The 26154-nt window shown below is 42.0% G+C and overlaps 1 protein-coding gene across 1 annotated transcript in view; it reads left to right on the top strand.

Annotated features, from left to right (window-relative positions):
• daam2 (dishevelled associated activator of morphogenesis 2) overlaps nucleotides 1-26154 on the top strand; it is a 90152-nt gene that overhangs the window by 578 nt on the left and 63420 nt on the right. Inside the window, exon 2 of the mRNA XM_059352732.1 lies at nucleotides 15572-15858. Within this exon, the coding sequence (XP_059208715.1) occupies nucleotides 15691-15858 (168 nt within the window). The 5' untranslated portion in view covers nucleotides 15572-15690. The remainder of the gene's footprint in view (nucleotides 1-15571; nucleotides 15859-26154) is intronic.

Below are 26154 nucleotides of genomic sequence, written 5' to 3'. Positions count from 1 at the left end.
CTTTACTACGGTGGCTTTATAGGTCATAAACAGCAGCAAAAACTGGGTTGTGAACTGTGCGTGGTCTTTATGTTTGGACTCTTTCTCCAGTGGTGTTGACAGCACGCCTCGCTTTGCCCCCATGTGTGCTGGTGCATTATATGAGCAAGGTTTTTGGCATATTGGCAGCAGGCTTGAATTCAGTTTGGCTGAGGTTGTTTGGAGTTTGATTTTCTTTGGAAAACATTGATCCATCAAAGATGGATAGGGGGCTAAGGATTATGCAGTGCTGGAGCAGTGAGTTAAATAGATTATCCATGTTTGGTTTGAACCAAAAAGTTGTTTAAAGAATTAGATCAGGAACATGTTTGGCATTCCAAGAATTGAGGGAGGATCGGACAGTGTCATGTAATAGACACAGGACTATTTCGGGTCGTAGACGTGGGCTGATCATACTTGTTCATCAATCACACAGTCAGCCCTTTGGTGTAAGTAGTGGCCTGGCAGCCAGACATTCCATATATGCTGTACATGTCCTCCCAGCAACAACTCAAACCAATATGGAACACGGGGAGCAGACTTCCACTTAGCTCTAAATGCAGCCTGCTTTTGCATGGGATGTTGGTATTTCTTTTTTATAGACTATCCACTATCCACATTTCCCTCAAGGGAAGCTGACACTCCATGGCAGCTCAGACCAACATAAACACACTGCCCTAATCTCTCTGGGTTCCTCATTTGAAGGAATCGTGAAGCCTCCTTTCCCGTGTGGAAGCATTGCCTATCCCAGTTGAGAGGCTGTCATCTTAGCTGTAAATCCTTTGCGTGTGACGAAACCATAGTGATAAAAGTTCATGCATCAGCCCTCCAAATTTCCACCTGTGAAATTGGTTAGGGATGCCTACTTTGGGTTTGCCTGAGTCCAATGGATTTTGGATGGAAAACATTGCATACCTCAGCATTTGTGAACATTTTACTAGAGGCTGGGTTTTTAAAAAGCTGATCTGAGAGATATGAGAAGTCGTAAGTCAAACATTGTTCCTGCAACAATCAAAGTGATTTATTCCTTTTAGTGGCTTGTGTTTAAAGGTTGATGACCCAGAGGCAAAACTCATTTATACAGTCATAAGGCCATGTGTGTTTTTCTTTGATGTCTTTTTGCATTGTGAACAAGATGGTATCCATTTCCACCACATTAAAGGCTTATTCTCCAGTCTGCTGGAAATCCTCCCACACTCACGTGTGCCAGGGGGCAAGCTGAGTGACATCGCTAAAAGATTCAGTGTGTTGGGAGGGCATTAACGAATGCTGGGGGACTCACACGTAGCATACATACACACCCTCTGCTGCCGTCAGCGCTCTCAGGGCTTTTCATATTTTATCGACCATTACGGATGCATGAACTGCTCTCTCAGGATTAGAGGGAGTATGAGGGAGAGTCAGCGGTTGGCCTTTTACCGCTTCAGCCCTGCTGCTGACTGGCAGCTCGTCGGCCTCCTCGTTAGGGAGGGACAGAGAGAAAAAGAGATGAGGGTTTGTAAAGCTGCTTAAAATCAACTATCTGATCTTTTGGGTGGGATTATCATGTTTTATTTACAGTGGAGTGGTTGCAGTGTCTAAGGGACAAAACTCAGGGAGACTTTAGCAGTAACGCTGCTGTTCCTCTTCCTCCCTCACTGGAAGTCCCCACCAGTGTGTGTCCAATGGCACTATTGTATTTGTGCCAGTGACACACTTTCTGGGGCTTATGATGTGTAAGCATATCTCCTCTTTACAGTGCTTCAATTCAGTGCTGTATTACTGCAGGCTATTTTAAAAAATGCTGGTCACTTCAGAGGGCTGTCCCTATATGTGTTGCTATAACTGTTCCAGAAGAGCATTCCAGACATTACCCAGAAGCCCTCTGTCCTCTATGGTGCAGCTGTTGACCTCTCACCCAGGCAAGATTAATAGCTTAACAATGCACAATATAGAGTGCCCCAATCCACTCACTGACATTGATAGACACATAGACACAAACCTGGCTGCACAGGAATAGAAGCCACACAATGGCAAGTTGACAATCATCTCTATTGAGAGCTGCAGCGCTAACCAGTGAATGTAGTCATGTAATTGGTGACTAACTGGAATTCTATGGTTTTGTGAAAGTTCAAAAGTGATCATTTTTACCACCCAGAAGAGCTGGATTCTGCCAGCCCTTGTTAGACCATAATTTACTGTTAACTGCCTAGCGTGTAGAGATGCCTGACAAGCCACCCAGCTGCAGCGATAACCCAATACAAAAGAACATCAACATTAATGCTTGTCCACTTGCCTGGAGGACGTAAACTGATGCCGTTGTCGTGTGAGTAAAAAGAAGTAGCTTTTCTGGGATGTTCCAGCTGAGCTGCATGAATGAGTCAGTCTCACCACCAAGCTTTAAACTGATGAGAAAAATCATACTGGACACTATAAAAATTAACAATATCATAACTGACATACTATGGAAATGGTAAATATCTCTGGACTGCTGAAATACTTACTTTCTTGGCCCAGAAGCTATCCATTGTGTTCCACTGAGCAATACGGTTCAATCGTATCTCAGTCCATAATAGTGCCTTGGGTCCCCTCGTTTGAGTTGCCAATCAGAGGCTGAGTTCTTGACCTGTTGACTTGTCAGAGGCTGAGTTCTTGACTTGTTGACCAATCAAATGTTGAGTTCTTGACCCATTGAACAATCAATTGTTGAGTTCTTGACCCGTTGACCAATCAAATGTTGAGTTCTTGACCCATTGACCAATCAAATGTTGAGTTCTTGACCCGTTGAACAATCAAATGTTGATTTCTTGACCCGTTGAACAATCAAAGGCTGAGTTCTATACTTGTTGACCAATTTAGAGGCTGACATCTAGACCTGTTGACCAATCAGAGGCAGAGTTCTCAACTTGTTGACCAACCACGAGCTGTATTGCTTATTATTCTTTATCATGCAAACAACTTTTTTTCATATAACAATGTTGTTTTTACTTGTAGTATTAATCAATCATACTTATTATTGCCAGTTAATATTTAAACAGTTGTGTGAGAACAGGGTTTTTAATAATCATGTAATCTGAATAAGTGCACTGTAATGATAGAAAGCAGATGAGACTCCTGTTTGACGGACATGGAATCTCTGGGAAGTCCAGCATCCCTTCCCTCTTGAGAGAGGTAAACAGCTCTACATATACAGTATAATAACATATCTTTAGGTGGACTGGGAGCTCGTGACTCTGGCGTTCCTCCCATATGAAATAAGAAAATTATTTGACACGGCAGGGTACCGTTTTGGGGTTTGAGGGAAAGAGATGCCAAGTATTGGATTTCATTCTGAGCCCTGTTAATATGTGGGAATGTTGGGGCCTGTGGAATGTGGCATGGCCGACTTTCTTCTCATTCCCAGTATTAATAGCATAGTTATCCCAGTGATCCGGTCTATTTGATGAGCAGAGATGTGACTCGTGGAGATGTGCCCGTTGGCCAGATGAGAAGTGGGTCAGCAGTGGGTCTGAGCTTCTGAAGCTGGTCCCCCCCTTGATACGACCTTGTTCCTGAGCCAATTTTAACATCTGCATTGTTCGAGTCCCATGCAGCAACTGGTGGACTTTCCTTGTGCAACATGTGGACAACCTTGTGAGTACAGTAACCACTCATAGCCTTGAGAGATGTCCCACAAAAAGAGCTTTTTGTCCCATCAGGCCTCCAAAACGCATGTCTGCAATCTTGGGTTGATTCATTGTAAACTTCAACTAAGTGCTCTGCTTCTGCACAGGTTCTTATTTCAAGGTTTGCTCATGTGACGCGTGTCTGTGGTCCGTGGCTTCTATGAAGGGGTTTAAGATGTTTAGAATAATATGCTTCAAACTGTAGCTGTGCATGGTTGGACACATGGACCCCTCCTATGCTGCATGGAGCTGCTACATTTATTTTGATCAAAGCAAACTTTACAAACTCAATCTAACAACCCTCTGGTACTTCATGTGGCCATTATGAATGTTCCTCATCAGGAAATATCTTTCTTTTTTTATGAATCAAGCCAAATGAAATGGCTATTAATGACATCCCCGGAGGATTGGAAACATCTCCCCCCCCCTCCTATTTTCCAGTGGTTTAGTTGAGGCATTTCCTCTTTATGGGTGAGGTGGGTTACTGTGCATAATGACCCTGTTAAAACCAACAGTGCTTATATGTTTGTTTTGAATAAGGCTAGAAGCCAATAAGACCTCAGAGAATTCTCAAATGTTGGCTGTGAAAGAGAGAGACTTTATGATGTGATGTTGCAAGACTGCCATGTATAGTTAGGGGGTTCTCACGACACAATTAATAGACTGGCAAGAAATAAGACAATATGGACAATTTGAACTGCTTGTCTAGAATTAGTTGGGTTCCCAGTGATGGAATATCAATTGGTAGTAGACACATTTTTCATGAAGGGACGTTCCAGTGCTTCACAAACAAGATCAGTAACCGCTATGCAAACCTGAGGCTACTACATATAATTACACTGTCCTTCTATTGGCTGTCTGACAAGATCTGTTTGTAAACAAAAGAAAATGAAAAATGCCTCGCCGTCCAAATGTGATTGCATTTGCCTCAGAGACAGTCTGGATATATTTAAGCAACAGTAATAACCACAAGCTATTAAAGTAATTAATAATAATTGTGGCTGTGGTCAATTTAAATGGAGGTACTTTGGCTTATTCATTTCTTCCTTATGTTACACACGGTGCTGGTTCTACACTGTGTGACAGTGCCATGGGACTGGCTCAACCACACCTCCTTAACATTGTTCCACCTCTATTGTTAAAGCTTGTTATATACAGTGACGAGAAACATGAGTACGCTTTTGAAACTCTATGTGCTTGAAGTCCATTGTCGCGTTGTTTCAGAAGTATCATTTCACCACGACGTTTCTCCCAGTTCATGTTTTGCCACTGACTCAGACAGTCTTGCTCCAGACTATGTCCTGGAGACACCGTCTGAAGGCACGGCTCCCAGTGCCAACAGCTGAATAGGTCTTCAGCCGTCTCATCCTTACAGCTGCCCCTATCTGATTGCAGGGCAGAGAGGAAGTGATCGAGGGAGGACGTAAGCAAAGGAATGAGGGAGGCATGGAGGAATGGTTAAAAAGAGTGTTTGAGGGGGTGAAGGGAAGGGTGGGTTTCTGATCATCTGATTCTGGGCTGTTTTCCTGGAAGATGCACGTAGGCACAGACTGTCCTTATCAGTAGACACATTAAACCCTTTTAGAGTGTCTGTGCATGGAGCCGAAGCATCAATTTGGTTTTAGAAATGGCAGACATTTGCTTCATATTAGCTTACAGGTAATGACACTGAAATTAATGTTTTATTTTTTTAAAATTCCCTTTAATTTATTTTCCGTGCCAATCAAAGAGGCCAAGGCTGTTTTGGAGAGAGACCATGCTGTCATAGCTAAAAATAACCGCCCCCTTGAATATCAAATACACATGGACTCCAGAGCCAGGGGAGGAAATTTAAAGTTGCACAGACACGCAGAAGAACTATTCCTGCCTGTATAGCCTACCCTGTAAGGCCCCAGCAGAAAGTGTCCAAACCAAATCCTCTGGCCCATTGTCCAGGTCCACATGAGAGAGCCACTCCGTGTACAGACCCTCATGAAAGCGCTGGCCTTCTGTGTGCTTTCAGAATGAGCGCAGGAATGCATCGCATGCAAATGTAGCGTGAAATAATGGCAGGTCCTCCGGTGTCAGCGCTGGTCGTTTTTCAGTCGAGGCTGGAACTCGCTGCTAACCACAGAGACCTGTGTGAAATAGACGGGTGATGTCACATCTCAGGAATGCAAGTCACAGTGTGTGTAGTGTATAGTGCATTTGTTGCGTTTACATCAATTTGATCGTTGATGGATCTTGTCTATTAGTCATGCCAGCTGTTTCAGATCCATTACTATTTCTTTACAGAAATCTTGTAAAGTGACCACCCATGGTGCTAAATCCTGTTAAATTGATGCATAAAATCTCATTAATCTGCGTGATGCATAATAAATGTTGTTTTTATGTGTGTGTGGAGATGCTTGCCTGTACTGTATGTTGCACTAATGTAACTGATTAGCACCGTAGTGTGGCCCCTGACCCTAACAGGCTCCCAAGACCCGGAGCAGCGACTGTGGGTGGGCCGCCGATCCAATGGGGTTCATGGGAGAATGAGTTTTCAGTGTCCCAGGTGATTTGGCTTTTAGCCAGTGGCTGGGGGGGGGGTCGGAGTCGGAGTCGGAAGAATTGAACGGAAGGCCCATTAGTCATTGCAGAGACAGGCAGACAGTAGAAAGGGAGGGCAGGGCATGTTGGAGAGGGCATGTCTAGGGCAACAGCATCCAAAGGGTGGCATGGCTCCAATGTGTCCAATGGCTGGGTTGAATAGCTACTTCATGTCAAATTAATGAGTGTGAATAGTTCACTTCCACATGAAATTTTTACACACCAGTACACAACCATGATTACCCACAAATATGAGGACATGCAGACGTCCCAACACACCAAGGTTACTATAGTTAATGAAAAGTAATGAAACTAAAACTAAGAATTTTAGTAAAATTTTAGTGAAAATGTCCTTCGTTTTCATCTTTGTCAACTTTTCATACATAATCCTTTTTGGTTGATATGAAATTTATTTTTATTTTTAGCTCCGACCAAATAGCTGCTGGTTAGTGAACATGCAGGAACTCCACAAGAGGAGGAAGCATTGGAAAATGTTTATTGAGACTGGGATGTCGATTTGCTTCAAGAAGTTCAGCACTTCACTATAACCAAAGTTCAGAGCACCCGGAGCTGCAAGAGTTAATGACGATGGATAAGGCAAAGGAAATAAAGGCCAAATTTATTTTTGACCTTTCTGAATCTCGCACCCAACAAATACCCCATTACAAAAAAACCCCTAATATAACCTAAACTAAAACTAAGCATTTTCCAAAAAGTAAAAACTAATAAAAACTTTTAGGTGTTTGTTCAAATTAGTATTCCTCCATGTAGGGCTGCCCCATTGAGGGAATTATTGAACTTTAACAGTGGATTTTCATTAACTTTAAATACAATTAGACTGAAAAAACAAAAGGAGCTCACAAACACTAGGGTCAGACAAAGACAAAACAGTTATATATTTGAATCTATAACTGTGTATTTAAACTGAAAGTTAGCACTCTCAACGAGCCTGTTTAATATGTCAATTTTTCACTTTAGTGGATCCGTTACTTGTTATCCACTCTACTGTCACATCTCAAGGTCTCACACTCTTTGAGAGTGCAATGCTGTGGTGTGTAACATTTATGTCGGAGCTGACATGACATAAATAGGCGAATATACCAGACTGTGATCAGGAAATTCAATGATGGTTTTGAATTACATAATGAAAAGTCCTCTATGTCTGAGACCGAGACCTGAGCCAAAAGAGACCAATGTATGTTCTCTGGCGAAAATAATGGATGAACTGCGACTGTGATTCACCAATCATAAATAGGTAATGGACTCCAACAACATGATTTTTATGGACACTTGGTGACAACAGCAGTGTTTTGAGAGCTTTTAGGGACCGAGGAAAAGGCACTTCAGTAAACAAAGAGGTGTACTGACTAAACGAGAGCATTGTTGTAAAACAACATGTGACTCAATAATCACTTTATCTCAATTATCTTGTTGTCACAATGGTTGAAAGCCAAGATCGTAATTTAAAAAAACTTTCCATTTATCGCACAGCTCCTTCATGTGAGCATCCTGTATCAGACCTCAGAAATCTGTTGTGGTTTTATATATATATATATATATATGAGCGAGATATTTTACTCATACATTGTGATTTATTTATCTGCTTCGAGTGCCTGTAACAATATGAGGAAGACAATGATGGATGTTCAAAGGATATATCCATCAAGTTATAATAATTATCTTTATATCAAAGACCATCCTTTTTGTGGCTGGACTTTCTTTGGAGGTAGCCGTTCTTTATATTTCCATAGTGAAATTGCCTTTATGTAATAGTTTTATTGTTACAGGTGGAGTCTGCCTTTGCTGTGCAGGATTTAGTCCCTCAGGCACAAGGGAAACAGCCTTCCATTATGAGCTCTGTATTACTATATTGGAAAACAGTCTGCTTTAATATAACAACGTGCAGTTGAAGTTTATTTTAGGGTGCACACTGCACATTCTTTCAACCAGAGAAGCTGCAGGCATGGTTGCCGCCACCCCGTAGTTAATACATGTGTCATTTGCAGTGGAACTATATAATTAACATGCACTTGCTGTTCTACAGTAACCATCAGTGTCACTGAATCAACCACGACTTAAATCTTGGTGCTAAATCTTTTGACTTCCACTACTGGCTCAGTCAGGTGCATGCTTCCTCTTGCTGGCTGCATGCCAACAGTTTGCCAAAACAATGCCTATCTCTTCATCTGCGCTGCATTTGGTGTCTTGTTCCTGCCTGTGCCAGCGTGGCACTGCTCCCCCATCCCTGCTCCTGGGTGCTTACATAAGCCTGACTGTACAGTACCCTCCTCCGCAGCCAAGCACCCCAGAGGAATGGTCCTCATTTGTGGAACCCAGAAACAATGTGTGTGCTGTAGACTTCCCTCTGATCTTTTATTTAGAGCCTCTTTAAAATAACCCAGCTCTTCCTTCTGTGTCTATGCCGATTTTATCGCTGCTTCTTTCTCTTTCGTCCTTCTTGCTCATTTTTGAAAGTGCATGTCAAGTAGCAGCGCCAGGGTGTGGAGGAGAATGAAGGTGAGCAAGGTGCATTTAAATGCAGGAGCACCACTGCTGTAGTGTGAGGACAAGGGAGGGGAGTGTGCAGAGTAAAAAAGGAAAGGAGACAGAAGGTGAATGATGCAGCTTTTTGGATTTGGTCCAAGTGTTTCTATTCAGGAGGGATGGAAATAACAGGAGCTTAATTCGTATCTGATTTAAAGCAGTGTGTTGTGGGACAGATGTTGGGGAGAGGATGGAAATGATGCAGGCACAGATGTTTGAACGACTCTGCATAGATATACACCTCTTTTTCTGTCTCTCGCCTGCACACACACAATCACACACCAGCAGCAGCAGCAGCAGCCCGTCTCTCCTCACTGCCGCCCCCTCCTCCTCCTCTTCCTCCTCCTCCACTGACCTACTTCTCGGCGCTGGGGATGAGGCGATGAGGTAGTGGGCTGAATGAGAAGTGGCAGCAGTATCTCCCTTTATCCCTGCCTCCCTCCCTCACCTCCTTCATCTCTCTGTCTCTCTCTCTTTCTAGCTCTCTCTCTCTCTCTGCTCGGCTGCTCTCCAGACTCTTCAAACACAGAGCAGCCAGCAGGCTCCTCTCTCTGCTTCAGGGCTCTTGGTGCGTGAGTATGCAAATGCTGCATGTGTGTATGCGCTCACATGTGAATCTCGAGTGGGTGTGTCTGAATTTTGAAACATGTGACTGTACGGCAGTGCACATACGATGCAGTATGGCTGCCGCAGGAGTGTGCACGTCAAAATTATTGTGTTTTCATGCTTTGTTTCAGGCGTGCATGTGCACTGAAATCTAGCCTGTCATGACGAGCATTTAGCAGTGACAAATCTCTACACACACCTTTTCATGCATTTCCAATTTGACACACACAATGCTTTAATTAGCCTGTAGAGATCCACAGGATGTCACTCTGTTAGGCTTCATTTTCCTGCAAATTAGAAAACAACTATCTGTTTCTCAGTGATGTGTGGGGAAATGTAAGGAAGTCTGTGTGTGTCTGATAGTGTAAGCAGTATTCAATGTCACAAGCATCAGATGGAAGGGAATGACAGAAAGAAATGTGAGCAGGAGAAGTGGCACACAAAGAAACACCCGCCCAGTATTTCTGTATTGCATTTTCATTCATCTAGTTATCGAGCTAGATGCCGGATACGGTTGGTGAGAGAAGTTTTTGGTGTTATTCTCTGCATGTGCACGATTTGGAAGCATGATGCATGTCCAGCTATCATTTGCCGAAAGAACGAGCGCAGAGAAGCAAGGAACAGGAGAGTAGAAAATGTGGGGTGAAGCTGGCAAGAGGACATGTAAGAAGGAAAAATGACAGATGTTACTGTCAGAGGGGGGTTGATGGAGGGAAATGTCACTCCATTCACCCTGAAAAGAGAGGAATAATGGGAGATGACAGCGAGTCCGACGGGGGAGGGAGAGAGGGATGAAATGAAAAGCTGGGAGATAAGAGGGGCACATATGGCAGTGGACATGGTCAATTTGGATTGTGTGGTGACTCCACCATACAGACAATGATAAAGGTTACACATGCAGGCTCCAGTGTCCTTATATTTCCCTGCACATACTGTATATACTGTCTGTGTGTATTTGGATTCTTTGGCCTACTTTCCCTGGGCATGGGCTGGAAGACAGCCAACGGGACTGGTGTTGAGTGAGTACTGGCCGCACGTGGGGCTCAGTGGGAGAGTGAAGCTAGAAGCACACATACACACAGAGACACTGGACAGGAGGGTTAGGTTGTGTTTCTGCTGAATGGCTTTAAAACCCCTGTAGAGCGGCCTCTTTTCCATTAAGCCCAGCCAGCTGTCCATAGCAACAATAACTAACTCGCCACCGTAAAGATCTGGCAGCAGCTCATACTTTATCTTATAGTAATAAAACCAATGAGAAGCAGTCCGAGGCAAAGCCTTTTCAAGTGTAAATGTGTGGAAAAAATCTCCATAATTTACCATCCTGAAGTGGGCTTTTACTGTCATCTCACTACTTCCTTTTTCCCACTGGCTCCACACAGTGAATGCTCATCTCTGCCTATACACTACATTCATTTCTGATCTGCACGCCATGCTTAGCCACATCTGGTTTGATACAAGTTAATGAGGCGTCTCTGCAACTTGTTGCGCACAATACCCCATACACATGTGACAGTTGTTTTAAATTATTAGTTTTGTGCCTCTGTTGGGGGAAAAATGAGGATACTGGTTAGGGGAAGGTTTGCACTGAATTTTCAGACTTTGCTGCAGTGTTGGTGTGATGTAAAAACCCTCTAGGATACCACATTATGACACCAAAACCTTGTGGGACACCATAGAAAAATCCATGCCGTGGTTTAATATAAAAAAATTGCAAGAATCACTTATTTTGGCTGCAAGAATTACATATTTTGGAGATTGGATGGAAAGCACTTCTGCTCAGGAACCCTCTATTGTGGCTATAAAGCCAAGGGTCCTCTGAATGCCCTGGTCTGTAGTTTGTATTCATGTGTGATGATGTTAGTCCTCATGGTAGTCATTTCATTGCAGTGAGAGCATTTCTTGAAACTTGACCTCACTGTATAAAATGACCTGCTGTGACCTCTAGGATAATCACAGCCGCATGAAACTTTACAACCACAATATGGGCTCACTGAATCCACAAGAGCGTGTCAGCTTTCCAGTCATACCCAATTTATGCAATACAAAGAGACACAAAGGGGTCCGGCCCCTCCTTCCTCCCCCTAGAATGGCCAGTGCATTGGGCAAGATCTGTTTACTGGGGAAAAATGGACAACTACCCTGGGCTCCAGGCACAATATTAACTTAGGGCTTTTTCACATCAGTCTGAGAACAAACCCTGCAAGAGGGTCACAGGTTCGAATCCTTGTGGCGAGTTTGCATGTTCTCCCCATGTCAGCGTGGGTTCTCTGCGGGTCCTCCAGCTTCCTTCCACAGTCCAAAAACATGCAGCTTTGGTTTAACTGGTGACTCTAAATTGCCCGTAGAAGTGAATGAGAGCGTGAATGGTTGTCTCTCTCTATATGTCTGCTGATAGTCTGATCTGTCCAGTTCATGGCCCCCGTGACCTGAGTTCAGATTAGCGGTTAAGGGTAATGAATGAATGAGTGAGACTGACAACATCACTCTTGTGATCATATGTAAATATTTGGTATGTCCTTTATGTCCAAATTTCAGTATGGCCCTTATGCATGGCCGCCAACTCTTTTCAGATGAAAGAAAGCAGCTCTAGCTCTGAAAGCTGCAGACAGTCTCCAGATTATGTCATACACTCACACATATTGCTGATGTCATTGCACATTCATTGGCGTTCTCTTGCCTGCCCCACACCTACTGACTGCTTACACACAGGCCCAGAGAAGAGGTGGAGCTCCTGCACTGTGTCTGTTAGTCTGTTGAGCATTTATAGGATTAAACTACAATATCATATATTTGATTATATTTCTCACCTTTTCCCCTGTTGGCCTAAAAAAGTTGCTGGTTGCTTTTTCGAATTAAAGTCAAACTAAAAGGCGTTGCTAAATCTAGTGAGAAAGTCACCGAGTTGGCACACTGCCCCTTCCCCTGCCTCCAGCTGGTTATATAAAGAGGGCCATTTCGGGTCTTCCCTTGACCATGTTCTCAGGACAACTACCCTGGTGTTACCCCCCGCCCTATCAGTGCACTTGAATGTAAGAGATGAGGAACAAAATTTACAGTCCCCGTACAGAGAAACAATGCATTCCTATATTCAGCCAAAGCTAACATGAGTGTTTCCAGCAGCCTGAGTCAATCGTGAATCTTCGAGGTTACAGTTCTTTTAGTTACAAATAGGGAAAAACAAAGAGGGAATTTTGTACCAAAAGTATTTAAATGGTGTATGACATTATCCTGACCTCCCCTCATGTTAGCGTTAGCTGAATTTTAAATACATTTTTGAACGCAACAAGCATTTTGGTCTGCAGTCTTTTTCATTTCAGTACCAATATGTACCTATTTCATCAAATGAAGACATACTAACAATTTCTGGGTCCCTGCATGCAACAAGATACATACACTATGCACAGGAAAGGAGCAGGGGATCAATAGGGGTCCACAGGTCGTTTTAGCACTGCAGCCCTGCAGCAGACTAATCCCTCTCTGATGAGGGGTCAGTCAGGGATTGTCACCTCTGCTATCATAACACACATGCTGCTGCAGGATCAAATATACCTCACAAGATGCCACACATGCTATTATTGATAGCCAGCACACTGATGCAATGCCTGTGAAACAGTCCCCATATTTGAAGGTTATTATAAAGAATAATTTAAGATGCAATCCTTGTCAGCCCGGTGATGGCTGCACAGGCATTTCCATTCAACAAGCCAAAGAAAAACTTTGGTTGCTTTTCATTTTAAAAATCGCCTCCGGTTCATTTGTAGCTGTGCAAAGCTCTGCTGCCTCTGCCTTGAGAGGGATGGCAGATTCAAGGAGGCGGAAAAAGCAAATGAGCAAACGACGAAGGGGCAAAATGGAAATGTGGTGTTTTCTCTTTTCATTTTTTCCCCTTTAAGCTCCTGTCGAGGGCCCAGCGCATTCATAAAGAATTTACCATCCGGCTATTTTTAAACACTGCAGTGAGAACTCCTACGCTGAACCAATGTGTGTGTGTGAGAGAGAGAGAGTGATGGCGGAGAGTCGTGCTCAGTCAAGATGTAGTAGATTGTGGAAAGTCATAAACTTTCACTGCCATATTAAACAGATGGTGCAAAGCTCGAAACCATTACTTAATACTTGTTTGGTTATGTACAAATATCAATAAAAGCATAACATTTATGAGAGGCATACTGTAAAATCTGCTTTTGTTGCTCTTGGTTCTGCGCTCTTGATGGCAACTTCATGGATTTTTTAAATTATATTTCACATAAATGGCTCCAGAATTGATTTCTTGGTCAACTATTCCTGATGGATTAGCATGCCCTTGGTATTTGCATAACAGGCTCGAAGTCCATTCATTCACAAATGCAGTAAACTGTTGCATAAAGAAGAGCTTGGGCATCTGTGTGAGCTGCTGTGTGTGCATGCTCACATTGTGTAAGTACGTATTTGGTTGATGGGACTTGATATGGTGTAAAAGAGTGTGTTATTCATACAGTGAAGACCACCCATATCCTATTGGCAGCATTGAGGAAATCCTCCAGAGTGTCTCGGCCTATTCAGCCCCTTTGCTCCTGTTGTAGTGGGTGTCATTCACTACTGTCCACACACACACACACACACACACACACACACACACACACACACACACACAGTGTCCGCTCCATTGAAGGAGTGAGGGCACTGCTGGGGCAGCTCTCGGTGCAAGTCTCCACAAACAACACACACACACACACACACACACACACACACTGCACAGGCACCATTGTACCTCACAGACAAGAGGTTTCTTTGTCAGGGCATAAGAGCAACTGATGTCAAGAGGAGGATATGATTGTGGCCCCTTGCTGACTCCGTGCCCTCTCTCCACCCTGAGACACATGTTCATATGAACACAGTGGAGGGAATAAGGAGCACTGGAAGGAGACTTCCTGGTGGCTTACTTATCAGTGTGTATTCCCGGCAATGTAATGTCATGACAGAGTTGATGGATGTCTTTAGGTGGCAGTTTTTCCTTTGTTTAGTTTTGCTGCTCATGTGTCTTCCTGTATTTATTCCACACAAACTTGTCCTGCTGGAAACATGAATTGCCTCACTTCCTATGCACTACCAATTATATCTTTCCTAGGAAACATTGACCCGATACTGCAGCCACTTGCAAGTTTATTTTTCCTTCTTTGATATCTTCCGTTGCAGATACGCTTGAATTTGAATATAGTCCTTGATAAATGCTTGATTTTCAAAATGTCATGTTCAACATCACACCACACAAGCTAACCTTTCACAAACCTTGTGTAAACGTAAAGTTTTGCATAATATTTACCCATGTAATAAATTAATTTCCAGGTTCGCTGATGTAGGCAAAATGTGCACTTTTTGAGACAACTTTACCTTTATTTTATATTTGCCCATTGTCATCTATATTTTGGAGGGATATGGAAAATTTCATACCCTATGATTGGACAGCCCAACCCTTTTGAACCTCAAGATATTATCTCAAAATTGTAATAACAAAACAGTACACTTTATAAAAAATCTTATGCTTCTGATGGGTAAGTTTCAAATACACAAGATGGAGTTTTCCAAATCATCCAATCAAAGTTAATATGAACAGCAGTGTCAATATACATGGGTATAAATACATTTTGTTAATTTTTTTTTCACAGTTGGAGGTTCCAACTGTGTTTCATGTTCTACAAACTCTTTCAAATATGACCAAAGTAAAATGCAGTTGCAACTATTAAATGCAGCATAATATCAGATTTATCTTCTATATCTCATATAGACCACGTATCAATACTTGTGCAAATTGAATTTAGTTAATAAGTCCGATAATTTTAAAATAAAGAACTTCAAGGAGACTTATGGGCCTTTTAATGATCATTTGATCTGATAAATATTGATGTATGTATATTAAGTGACTCCTGGCTTCCTGTTATTTTTCAAAAGTGGCCCCCGGGCAAAGCAAGTTCAGGAGCCGTGAGATATACTATATGTGAGGTCTGCATGAACTGAAGATAGGCTGAATCTCTGTTGTGCTACATTTTGATTGAAAATAAGATAAATTATTAAGTTGACATGGAAATGTCATGCATTATGACATGAAACATTCTTGTGTAAATGCATTGAATGAGATTGGAAGTACTTCTTAATGACGCTGGGGAAACCAAACATCTCTCTCTAACCTTTTACCTCTCTTCTCTCTCTTCCAGATCATGCCCCCTAGATAGCAGCCTCGTCCTCCTCTCCACTCCCCCTCCCTGCCCCTCGGCCCCTTCCTTCACCTTCCTGGACCAGCACCGTCACTGCCACCTGTGTCACCACAGCCGCCATGCCCCCCAGGAAGAGGACGCGGCCGGGTCTGGGCTTCCTGTGCTGCTTCGGCAGCAGCGAGCCTCCGGAGATCAACCTCAAAGACAGCGTGCCCCTGCAGCTACTGGAGTTCAGCGCTCCCATGCCGCCCGCTGAGGAGCTGCACGCACGTTTCTCCGAACTGGTGGTGAGTAAACATGGAGAGATCTTAATTGCTGAGCAAGTTGGTTGAATGATGCTGGTTGAGAATTTAGCCAGTCAGGCCTGGACTTTGGCCCAAGTCTTAACATAGATGTCTTTGGATTGGGGGCAAGGGAGTGACTTATACATTTCAGGTTTAGATCCATCACCCCTTCAGCTGCATCAATAGTCAGGATCTGTACAAAGTCTTTCTGAAAATATTTTTTGTTTGGAATGTGCTTGAATTTAGATACACTTCTTGAAAAAGTCTTAATTTTCATCATAATTTGTTCTTCTGAATCATTCCTGCCGTCATCTTTGTTTGTCTCCTGACATCTCTGATTTGGAGCAGACCAGAGCTAGATCGACTGATATGAGAAATGAAAAAAATAGCATTGTCTAGAGCTCAGAATTTATTGTTAATCACAGGATGTGGTTCGTGCAAGATTTTGGCAAATCCTTTTGCTCAAGGATCTTCTGTTCTGCCTGTTTTTACAGCTTCTGTCTATGTGTAATGTGGTGAACTTTTAAAAAGCTTTTCAAACCCACCAGCAGCTTCAGGGTTAAATCAAAAGTAAAAATATATGAATTTGGCTAAAAAAAAAAATACTTTGGTACAATCTAAACTCTGGACTTTTCTAATGCTGAGCTGTCCAATTATTTTCCCTTCCCTTCCTTTGCGTGTTGTTCATTAACCCGACCAAACAGGATTAGGGAAAGGAATTGGAAGGGATTGGATCTTATAAAGGATGTCTTGATGGTTGGGTGAGGCCACGCCCAAACCCCATCCACAAATTCAGAGGCTCATCCTTTCCACTACACGCAGCCCACCCCTGTGTGACAGCTCCCATCTCGTGCACAGATCACACTTGTTGGCGGAGGTTGTCTGCTGTGCCGCTGCCAGACTGGCATGGCTGTGTTGGCATGTACCCATGGTGTGGAGAGGGATCAGGGCACAGCTGTCAGAATGAAGAAGTCCGCTCTGGCGTTCAGCTGCCATGCAAGCTGCTCCTGGCTCTGCATGAAGAAAAGAGCTTTGCTGTTTCTCTGTCTCTTTTGTTTGCTCACTTCCTATCTCTTGCTCTGTTTGGGTTGTGTCTGTCTCCATCTCATCGCTTCTGCAATGCTGTCTCAACCAAAGATTTCCTTCGTCCTCTGTCTCCATCTCCCCTCTCTCAACAATTTGTCCAGCAGCATGGCTACAGGACGTCTGACACTTTCAAGTCTGAGTCTCCGGCAGTGCTAAACTTCAGCTGCTGCAGAATATATCACTCCTCTGTCCTCAACTGTCAAAATCAATTCAGGGGATTAAGTGAAATTCCATTTGTGATAGGAAGTGATTCATTATTATCAAGACAGATGTTTTCCCAATGGTAATCCTCTGCTCATTTTTCCAGCTAATTGACCTGATTTGATCCTAAATTTGCTGTCTAGGCTCCTTCATAATCACTGCTAATGCTCCAGCCATTAATCCTCAGTAGCTGCGGTGTATTCATTGGCTTAATTAGAGAAAATTAAAATGTAGGATAGAAGCAATCAAGACATTGATTTCTCAATCCGTATCCTCAGACTGGAATGACCTAATGACCTATGAGATGTGCAATAACTAACTCTTACGTTACAATCACATATAAAGTCTGGTGCAATTCAGTGGTGAAGTTGCAACAATGTTGCATTTTTCATTTGGTTTGGTTTGCCTCCACGCTGAGCTGCACCAAGCACTGCAAAGAAATGTCAAGCTGTTGACGATGTCCTTCGTCTGTTGGACAGAATATATTTTCAGAGCTGCCACCAGCAAGTTGCGGACTCTAATCTATTGTTAGCAGTGTTGTTGTTTTTTAAAACTTTTTTGAGGCATTGATCTAGGGTTGCAGAGGGGTTGGAAATTTTCTGGTAATTTCTGGAATTTTTGGAACTATTAAAAATAAAAAGAACATGACATTTCAACAGATTTACTTATAAGTAGAACTTTATCAAGTTTTGTTGAACAATCAATTCTTTCATTGAGCAACAAAAGCATGAATGTTGATTCCCCCCCCCCGCCCCCACCCCCTCCAAAAATTGAAAAAAAAGAGCTAATTCAAAATGTTAAATGGAAAAAAAAATTAAAAGAGCCCCTCTCCCTGTGATGGAATGCATCAGTAGCCCTGCAGTAAGAAGTGTGCCATGTTATTGAGGTATAGCAGATATTCAGGTGTACTTGCATGAAATATTTTTTTTTTGTCAAGATTATGCTAAAATTATTTAACCAACTATATTTGAGTTCCCTGTGAAGGGTCAACCTTGAATTTAGTAAATTCTTTGTTTATTCCCATAAATTCCTGTTAATTCCCATGGAAAGTTTACAACTTTGAAAATTCCCGGAATTTTGCAACCCTAGTTACAAGCAACTATGTTATGTGATCGTCTGCCCATATTTACATAGGGGCCTTTACTTCATCATTAGAGCATGTCTGTCCATGAGACATTTTTCAAACCTGCTGCCTGGTGTTGATTCTCAAAATTCCACCCAAATTCAACCCAGAATGCACTGTGTTTCGGTTGGCTTCCTTTCTTTTTGTTCGGACTGCGTTCTCACCTGCAGTGAACCAAACTCTGGTGCACCTGAAAGCGAACCTCCATTTTTGAGCAGACTGGAGTTCGGCAACAACCAAACGGATTAGCCAACAAAATAAATTGGTATGGTTATTGCCATATGTGGCCTGCATGAATCAAGTTTTCACATGGAGAAAATTTTTGGTGAAGTGAACAGAGACATGTAGTGCTGGAATCAAATAAAAACATGCCTTTCATATGGGAGCTCTTAGCCAAATTCCAGCAGTTCTCACGACTGAGAGGAGTGAATGACCCACAGCTTAGTTTTGGGGTAAATGTCTGAGCTTGCAGTGAAGCTGACACAGATGCAAGAGCTGAAGAAGAGGCAGAGTAGACAGGTCCACCCCCCGATTTCCAAACCTCTTGACTTGCAGCTTTTGGAACCAAGAGAGAAAGCGGATTTGGCATTTTCTCATTGGATCCGGGCCCTTCCACATGTTGGGAATAGATTATTCTTCAGATGGTTGTTGGATGGCTACATCTGGTAGTGTTAGCCTCTGGTTCATCTTGTCTTTAGAGTTCCAGAATTGAATGTAGCTCTCAATAGTCCAACTCTAATTAAACTGTATTCTTTTGTCTGTTACACTGACACATTTGTCCGGCCGTCAGCACAACAAGACTTCGAGCAGTCGCTCTGTCATGACACAATGCTTCTAACGCCGACATAAAGAGCCAGCGAGCTGTGCTACAGGGGAGGAAATAAAGAAAAATAGAGAATAACATAACGTAGTGTGTTTCCATGGTAACAGTGGACTGGATTATTGTTATGAAAGCCTTTCCTGAGGAGGAGAATGAGACTCAATGGAGCCTCTGGAGTGGGAGCGACAGATCTGGGCCAAACGGAGGAGTAAACCACCTTCACGTGTCTTCACGTCCATAATGGAGTCTTCCACTGTGTCGAGAGACTCAACAGTGCACACTCAGCTTACTCTGATAGTGGGAGAAAAGACTTTAGCTGACTCGTCTCAGAAATATATAAAAAATGATCGGCCTGAAAAAATCCTCAGCTTTTCTATCGTGCCATGACTGTCTTATTGGAATATGAAATGTAATATGTGGTGTGATGTGTGTCCTTTGGACGATCACACGGCTGGTAGTGGACGAAGAATAAAATAAACACATATTACTATGGTGATGAACTGGGTTTCATTGTATGTATTTATATCACACCAGCAAGTTCTGAGGACTGTACAACAAAGCAAGTTCAACAGAGCCAGAGTTTCTTTTCTTTAGCTGGCTCAACAACTACAGCCCCGATTAGAGATTACAGGTGTTATAACGGTTGTTGTCAACCCACTCTGTTCACCTCGGGTTTCTTCTTCATGCTTCATGTGTGCATTGCCATAAAAGGGGGTGTTCGGAGTATAATTTAACTGTACTACTTGAAAAACCGATCACATTCCGCCTACTTCTATGAAGAATATGAAAAGTACTCCAGCAAAAAGCAACACTGTTGCTGCAAGTACAGCAAAAGGGGAATGCTAGCAGGATGTCATAAGTTTGAATTCAGTAGTTATATTTATTTCATCACTTAATGCTTACCATTTTTCTAACATGACAGCTGCACATTTTGCAGCTCTTACACTTTACACGTGATGCAGCAGATTTAAATGTTATATCCAAGAAATACATTTGGTCTGACACTCTCCCTTAATGAAGGATACATGGAAATCACTTTAAACTGAATTTATTGTTTTAATATAGTGTTATTCATCATAAATACCATATAATAAAATATCACGTTTTCTAATTAGTATGCTATTCGCTGTAATACCAGCAGTGTGGAATGGACATCCGCAAATCAGGACCAAGCATAAAAACATAGTCAACAAAGTGGTAACATTGTGGTTTAATGGAATTATATCATATGTAATATGCAAGTAAATGTGATATGATTATTAATATATTATTATTAATGTATGCTACCTTTGATCTCACAGTGCACGAGGCTTTTTTTAAGAGCCAGTGTGGATAAATGTCCAGAAATTGCTACGAACCTAGTCGCTAGTAGCTCAGTGAGGGTGTTAGCATCCTTGCAAATAAAATTGTATTCTTGCTCAAATTTTCTATATCACGCTGTTTCCAAAGGAGGTGATCAATGAAAGAAGTGTTTTGTTGTCAATTTAAAACCAAAACTAGGAACAAAAATTTGGCCTGACCAGGTTAGCTGTGCAGCACAAGTAACGTAGAGATCAAGCCAGGTTAAAAGAGCGACCGTTAGACTCAACATTAATCTTGCTTCCCCGTACAGCCCTCTGCCTAAGCATCAGAAGTGTGCTCAAACGTTTAACCTTTAAGCAACCTCCAACTTCTCTGCTACTTCATGAAAAATGCACGAGCATAGAATAAGTAATGTAGTGAAAGAGATGACTTATTGTCCTTGGTGTGGAGCTGACACAATTTTGCAGAATATGCATGTGTGGCATCAATCTTTGGTCCCCTTGTGCAAACATTCCTTCTCCACAGCCAAATTTGCAACAACTCAAACTGAGAGAAAGTCTGAAGAATAGAAAAACCTGCTTCCAATTCTGCCATAAACCCATAAAATAGCATTGTGTGCCAGTAACAAACTTGACAAACCCATGCAAATGAGCCTGGAAGCAATCGCCACTGATTTGGACACAATGAACAAAGACCACATCAGAGGAACTAATGAATCGCATCAATTACACTACACATTTGCAGCTGGCTGCAGACGTTCCTGATAGCAAAAGTGCCGCACTTCTGGGTTCTGTTTTTTGGATCTATGTGCATTTGAAACGCTTTTGTTTCCACCAGCGTTTCAAGGCTCGCACGCATAGTTGATATGTAGGCCATGTGTGAAGTTTGGCAGCGCTTCAAGAACAATGACAGCTTTATTTTGCTTTGTCAGGGCATTTTCCTGCTAATAGCATTTTAGCATCAAACGTGAAATTGCTCTCATATTTAGTTAATTGAGATTGAGTCCCGCTTGGTCATTTTGGTACTTAGAAACATTTCTCACTCAAAGTGTGAGGTTGTTTGGGGACAACCAGCGTTTATAAGTTTCAGCTGATGGCTATGAACACACAGCCTTCACTGTGGAGAGGTCGGCATATGGTCGCAATGTGTCGACACATCTGCAAGGGCCTGAACCCAACTGTGCAGTGGCACTGAGGCACTGCGGGGTAAAATGTTTAAAAAAGAGAAAAGTAAATACAGAAGACAAAATGCAACAGATCTAGAGGCACTCAAGCTGCTGTAGAATAGAGCTGAAAGAAGTGACTCACTTTAGATTGTAGTTGTAAATAAAATAGACTGACTCAGCATTTCTCTGGCATCTTTCTTTCTGTATAGAGGTTGCAAATGCTCTCCCCAAACTGTCTTCACACATCTAAATAGAGTCATGTGTTGAGACGAGATGGAGCCAATAACGACCAATAACGATATCAATTAGAAGGGGGAAAGTTCATTGATTCAGTCATATGGTGGAATGTAAATGGAACTTTTCAATGTGGATTGTGCACCAATTTTGCACTAATATGAATATGCAAAGGTAAAGTTCATATTCCAGACAAAGCTGGGATGCTTAGTGAAATTGTATAAAAACAAAAATGCATCATAATCCAAATGTATATATTTAGAAAAAACAAAAAAAATCCCAGTTTGAACATGAGATGTCTTGTCTAAGTACTATATTTAATTAAATGTATTTTGTGAAGGATTTATTGTTTTTTTTCAGCGTCCCAATCTTTTTGAAATTAGAAGGCAGCTTTCCTAAACATATTATTTTATTAAAATATTTAAACGTTATAATACATTTTTAATCTTTTATCAACCAATTCTAGAACGAAACACTTCGAAAATACAGAATGACTAAAATAAAAAAAATATCTAAATAAACATTAGTAGTGGATGTTCAGTATTTGTTGATTACTGACTATTTAAATAAATAATAAATAAAATAAATACCTATATGACACCATTTCTAAATCACCCCAAGCATAATTTTCTGCATTATGTTCTGTAGTTGCAGAAGGTTTATAATCATCGATATATATGATAATATCTATATATTGTCCTGGCTGTAGAGGCCATAATGTACATTATACTTCCCAAATTGGTGCAGCTGAATTAGGTCCACTAGGCCAACATCTGGCAAGTACAGTGCTGGCAGACATCAGATTAGTGTGTTCTCTCTGCCCTCTTTTTCTATCTGCTTTGTCTGTCTCTGTCTCTATGTGGGAGCCTCATTCTTTCTTTCCCTGTCTCGTAATTTGGGCCAGTTTTAATCCAACCACTCCGGGCAGCGGTCCAGCTGTCCAGTGTTAGGCATCACATCTGTGCACCACAACCTTTAATAGCGCCCATGTTCCAAACTGGACCCTTTGGAACATAAATCCTGTCCTAACGTTCCCTCCAGTGTGACTTTCGAACCGGGCGCCAATCAAAAAATGCGTTACATAACAGGAGGGAATGGAAATGTTCTCCACCCTTTGAGCCATTGGGAGCAAGTTTCCTCCACAGTGTACGCCCTGGGATGCAACATCTTTCCTTTCTGTTTCCCTCGCTCCTTCCCGTCCATTTGGCTCACTGGCTGTTCTAATGCTTTGCTCCTACCTCTGCTGACTATACTCAGCTAAGTGTCCGGAGCCAGCCCTTATCATGGAAGTGGTCAAGCTTTGTTTGGACGAGGGGAGAGGCAATATAGGCTAGGAACCGCTACTGCCTGACTCATCAAAGAGAGGATACTATGAGTCATCCAAATGCTGCGAAGTGGTGTGTGTGTGTGTGTGTGTGTGTGTGTGTGTGTGTGTGTGTGTGTGTGTGTGTGAGTGTGAGTGTGAGTGTGTGTGTGGTGATTTGTTAATGGACGGCGAAAAACCATTTTCACCATATGTTAAGATAAGAAGTTTCTCTTTGATCCATTTACCACAAGAAAAAGGCAGCTTTTGCCTTGACTAGCTGCACACACACACCCACACACACACTCTCTCTGAAACTCGTTTGGGTCAATAATGGCAGCTACAGCTTCCTGTGGCTTCCCTGGAGGCCTCATATGACTTCCTGCCATCTTGCCTGTCTTTCCTGTGCCTTCCTGTCTCGCCCAGAGACTGCTGCAGGATATATATACAGTGTGTGTGTGTGTGTCAGTGCTACAGCAGACAGGCCCTCTCAGCCCGTACCGTAAGACTTCACATGAGGTAAAGACATTCATGTGCACTCTGGAAATGCCACTTCATAGAGGCACATGCGTGTGAAAGGATGTCATTCTGGGACCACACACATTTCCCGTTTGGGTGGAGACTGACACGTTCTCAATCAGTTGTCACGGTGACACACCCACTCCCACTCCTGTGCCAGTCACTCACACCTACTTACTGGCTGACCTCGCTTTCTTTGCTCTCACATTTCAATGTTAGATTGTCTTGCTTCCGTCTCTATCTCAAATGCAGCCAAACTGTTTTTTTTTTTTTTAACCTCATTTCTGTCTCTGTGCACTTTCAGTGGACATTTAAAGTCTAAATAACAGTAGCAGGTATTCAGGTTTTCCCACACTGCTCTGACTTCACTGCTGTCTATCACTAGGACTCCTCCCTCTCTCTTCCTTTACATGCTTTCCATATGTTGAGGATAAATGCTTCAAATCTCCCACAGACTTGTTGTATCATGAATCCTGTTATGTCATACAAATGAATGAATTTATGTTATCCATATGGGGATATTTTCATCATCATAATCCCTGGGTGGTATTACAGTACATCATGCACTTGCTAACGGGGATCTTTTTACCTCTGAGCTGTGAAGCGTTGGCATTTAGAGGAGTAGAAGAAGCTTATTTTGGGAAGAAAGCTCTCAAGAGTGAGACAGAGAGAAAGATCAGAATGCTAAATGTAGTTGGCATCTATTAGCTTGTTTATGTTGTTTGTTGGCTGGCTAGTGGCTCACACAGCTTTAGTGGTTGTGAAACATGCAGTAATATTTGCTATGATGTGGGGGTGTACATCAATAAAGATCGATAAGAGAACGATCCAACTGCAAGGACGCTTATTGCTGTCTTCAATATACGCTTTTATTTTGACAATGTCCCTGTTTGTTTTTTTCACTCAAGTTTTTTTATTCTGAGAAGTAAACTGAGCACACAGATTATATCTGTGTATAAGGTTATATCTTGGGAATGGCCTGTGTTCATCAGTGAAAGATAATCACAGGCTCTTTAAGTTAAGCCCCCCAAAAAGATTCACTTAAATGCAATGTGGCACTTTATAGCCAACGGAAGGTCCATTTTTATACTTTGTATTAAGAAAAAAATGGCTTGATTCTCATTTTATTATGTGGAAGAGCTCATAAATAAAATGATAAAATCACACACACACACGCATATATATATATATATATATTTTTTTTTTTTTTTATTTTTTTTTTGTATTAATTAATTTTTTTTTAGCTAATATACAGTACTGTGCAAAAGTCTTGGGCAGGTGTGGAAAGACTCTGTTATATAAGAATGCTTTCAAAAATAGAAATGTTAATAGTTCAATTAACAAAATGGAGAGTGAGTGATCAGAAGAAAAATCTAAATCAATATTTGGTGAGACCACCCTTTGCCTTCAAACCAGCATCAATTTTTTTAGCGTTTTTTTTTCTCACACCTGCCATAGACTTTGCACAGTACTGTAAATGTAACGGGCTGTGTTAAATGATATGGTCTCTTATCAATCCCTGGCCCCTGAACCAAACCGAGTCAAAGTCGTACCGCGGCAGCCTTTGTGATATCGGCATATATTGTATCGTCCAATGAATCGATCGAATATCATCTCGTGATGTAACCCACGATTTACACCCCTACCATGACATTACAGTGTGTTTCATATCTCTGTACAGACAATTCCACTCTGTGCTCGAGGTTTCAGCTTTCTTTTAGAGCTGTTGATTGGCTTTTCAAAGAATCTCAGATCTGTAATCTCAAATTTTAGTGAAGTACACAGACATCTCCACCTTTTGTAGAGGAATTTGGAAACGCCTCTCTACTGACAAAATTTGCACAGATACAAGGTGGTATAGTCAAGGACAGACATTTTAGGGGACATAAACATAAAAAACAACATTTTTGAATCGACGGGTACTTTATGTTTTCTCTCTTAGCCCTGTCTTTGTTTACCATATATTCTGTATTATCTCTATTAAACGGGGAAACTGCCAATCATTGGACAAGAGCAGAACAGGATTTTGATTGACAGGGCAGGTCAGTAAAAGCTCACAACACCCTTTTTTAATTTGTAACATTATTCAATCTGCAGTTGTGGAGGAAATATGAAAGAGGTTCATAAGCCTTAGGTGTGTATATTTTCCCCTCTCGGGCAGCAGGTGTAAAAATATTAGTTTTGGTTTATGTGAGTTCTCAACCGGAGCGTGCTGGCAAAACAGGACAGCGGACACATCAAGAGAAGGTTTTACACGGCAAAGTGGAAAGTGGTTCGGGTTTTGTTTTGGAAGATTTTAAAGAGAGACTGGGTGTTACTGTCTTGGGTCATGAGGAGAGGCCATGTGATGCAGATGTAATATTGGGAGTAATATTGTGAAGGCATTTGGGGGGTTGGAAGTGGAAGAAAATGGCGAGATATTGCATAACTGGAAAGAAAAGTCCTCTGGCTGGTGTGACATGGACATTCCTCCACCCACTCCATGTCCTCATCCTCAGTTCCATCGCTCTCTCCTCAGACTGGTACCGCTTCTTCCTGAAAATAAC

The sequence above is a fragment of the Centropristis striata genome, chromosome 16 (genome assembly GCF_030273125.1).
Source record: "Centropristis striata isolate RG_2023a ecotype Rhode Island chromosome 16, C.striata_1.0, whole genome shotgun sequence".
Taxonomy (NCBI): domain Eukaryota; kingdom Metazoa; phylum Chordata; class Actinopteri; order Perciformes; family Serranidae; genus Centropristis; species Centropristis striata.
The sequence above is the reverse complement of the archived record's forward strand: the minus strand, read 5'-3'. Positions and strand labels throughout refer to the sequence as shown.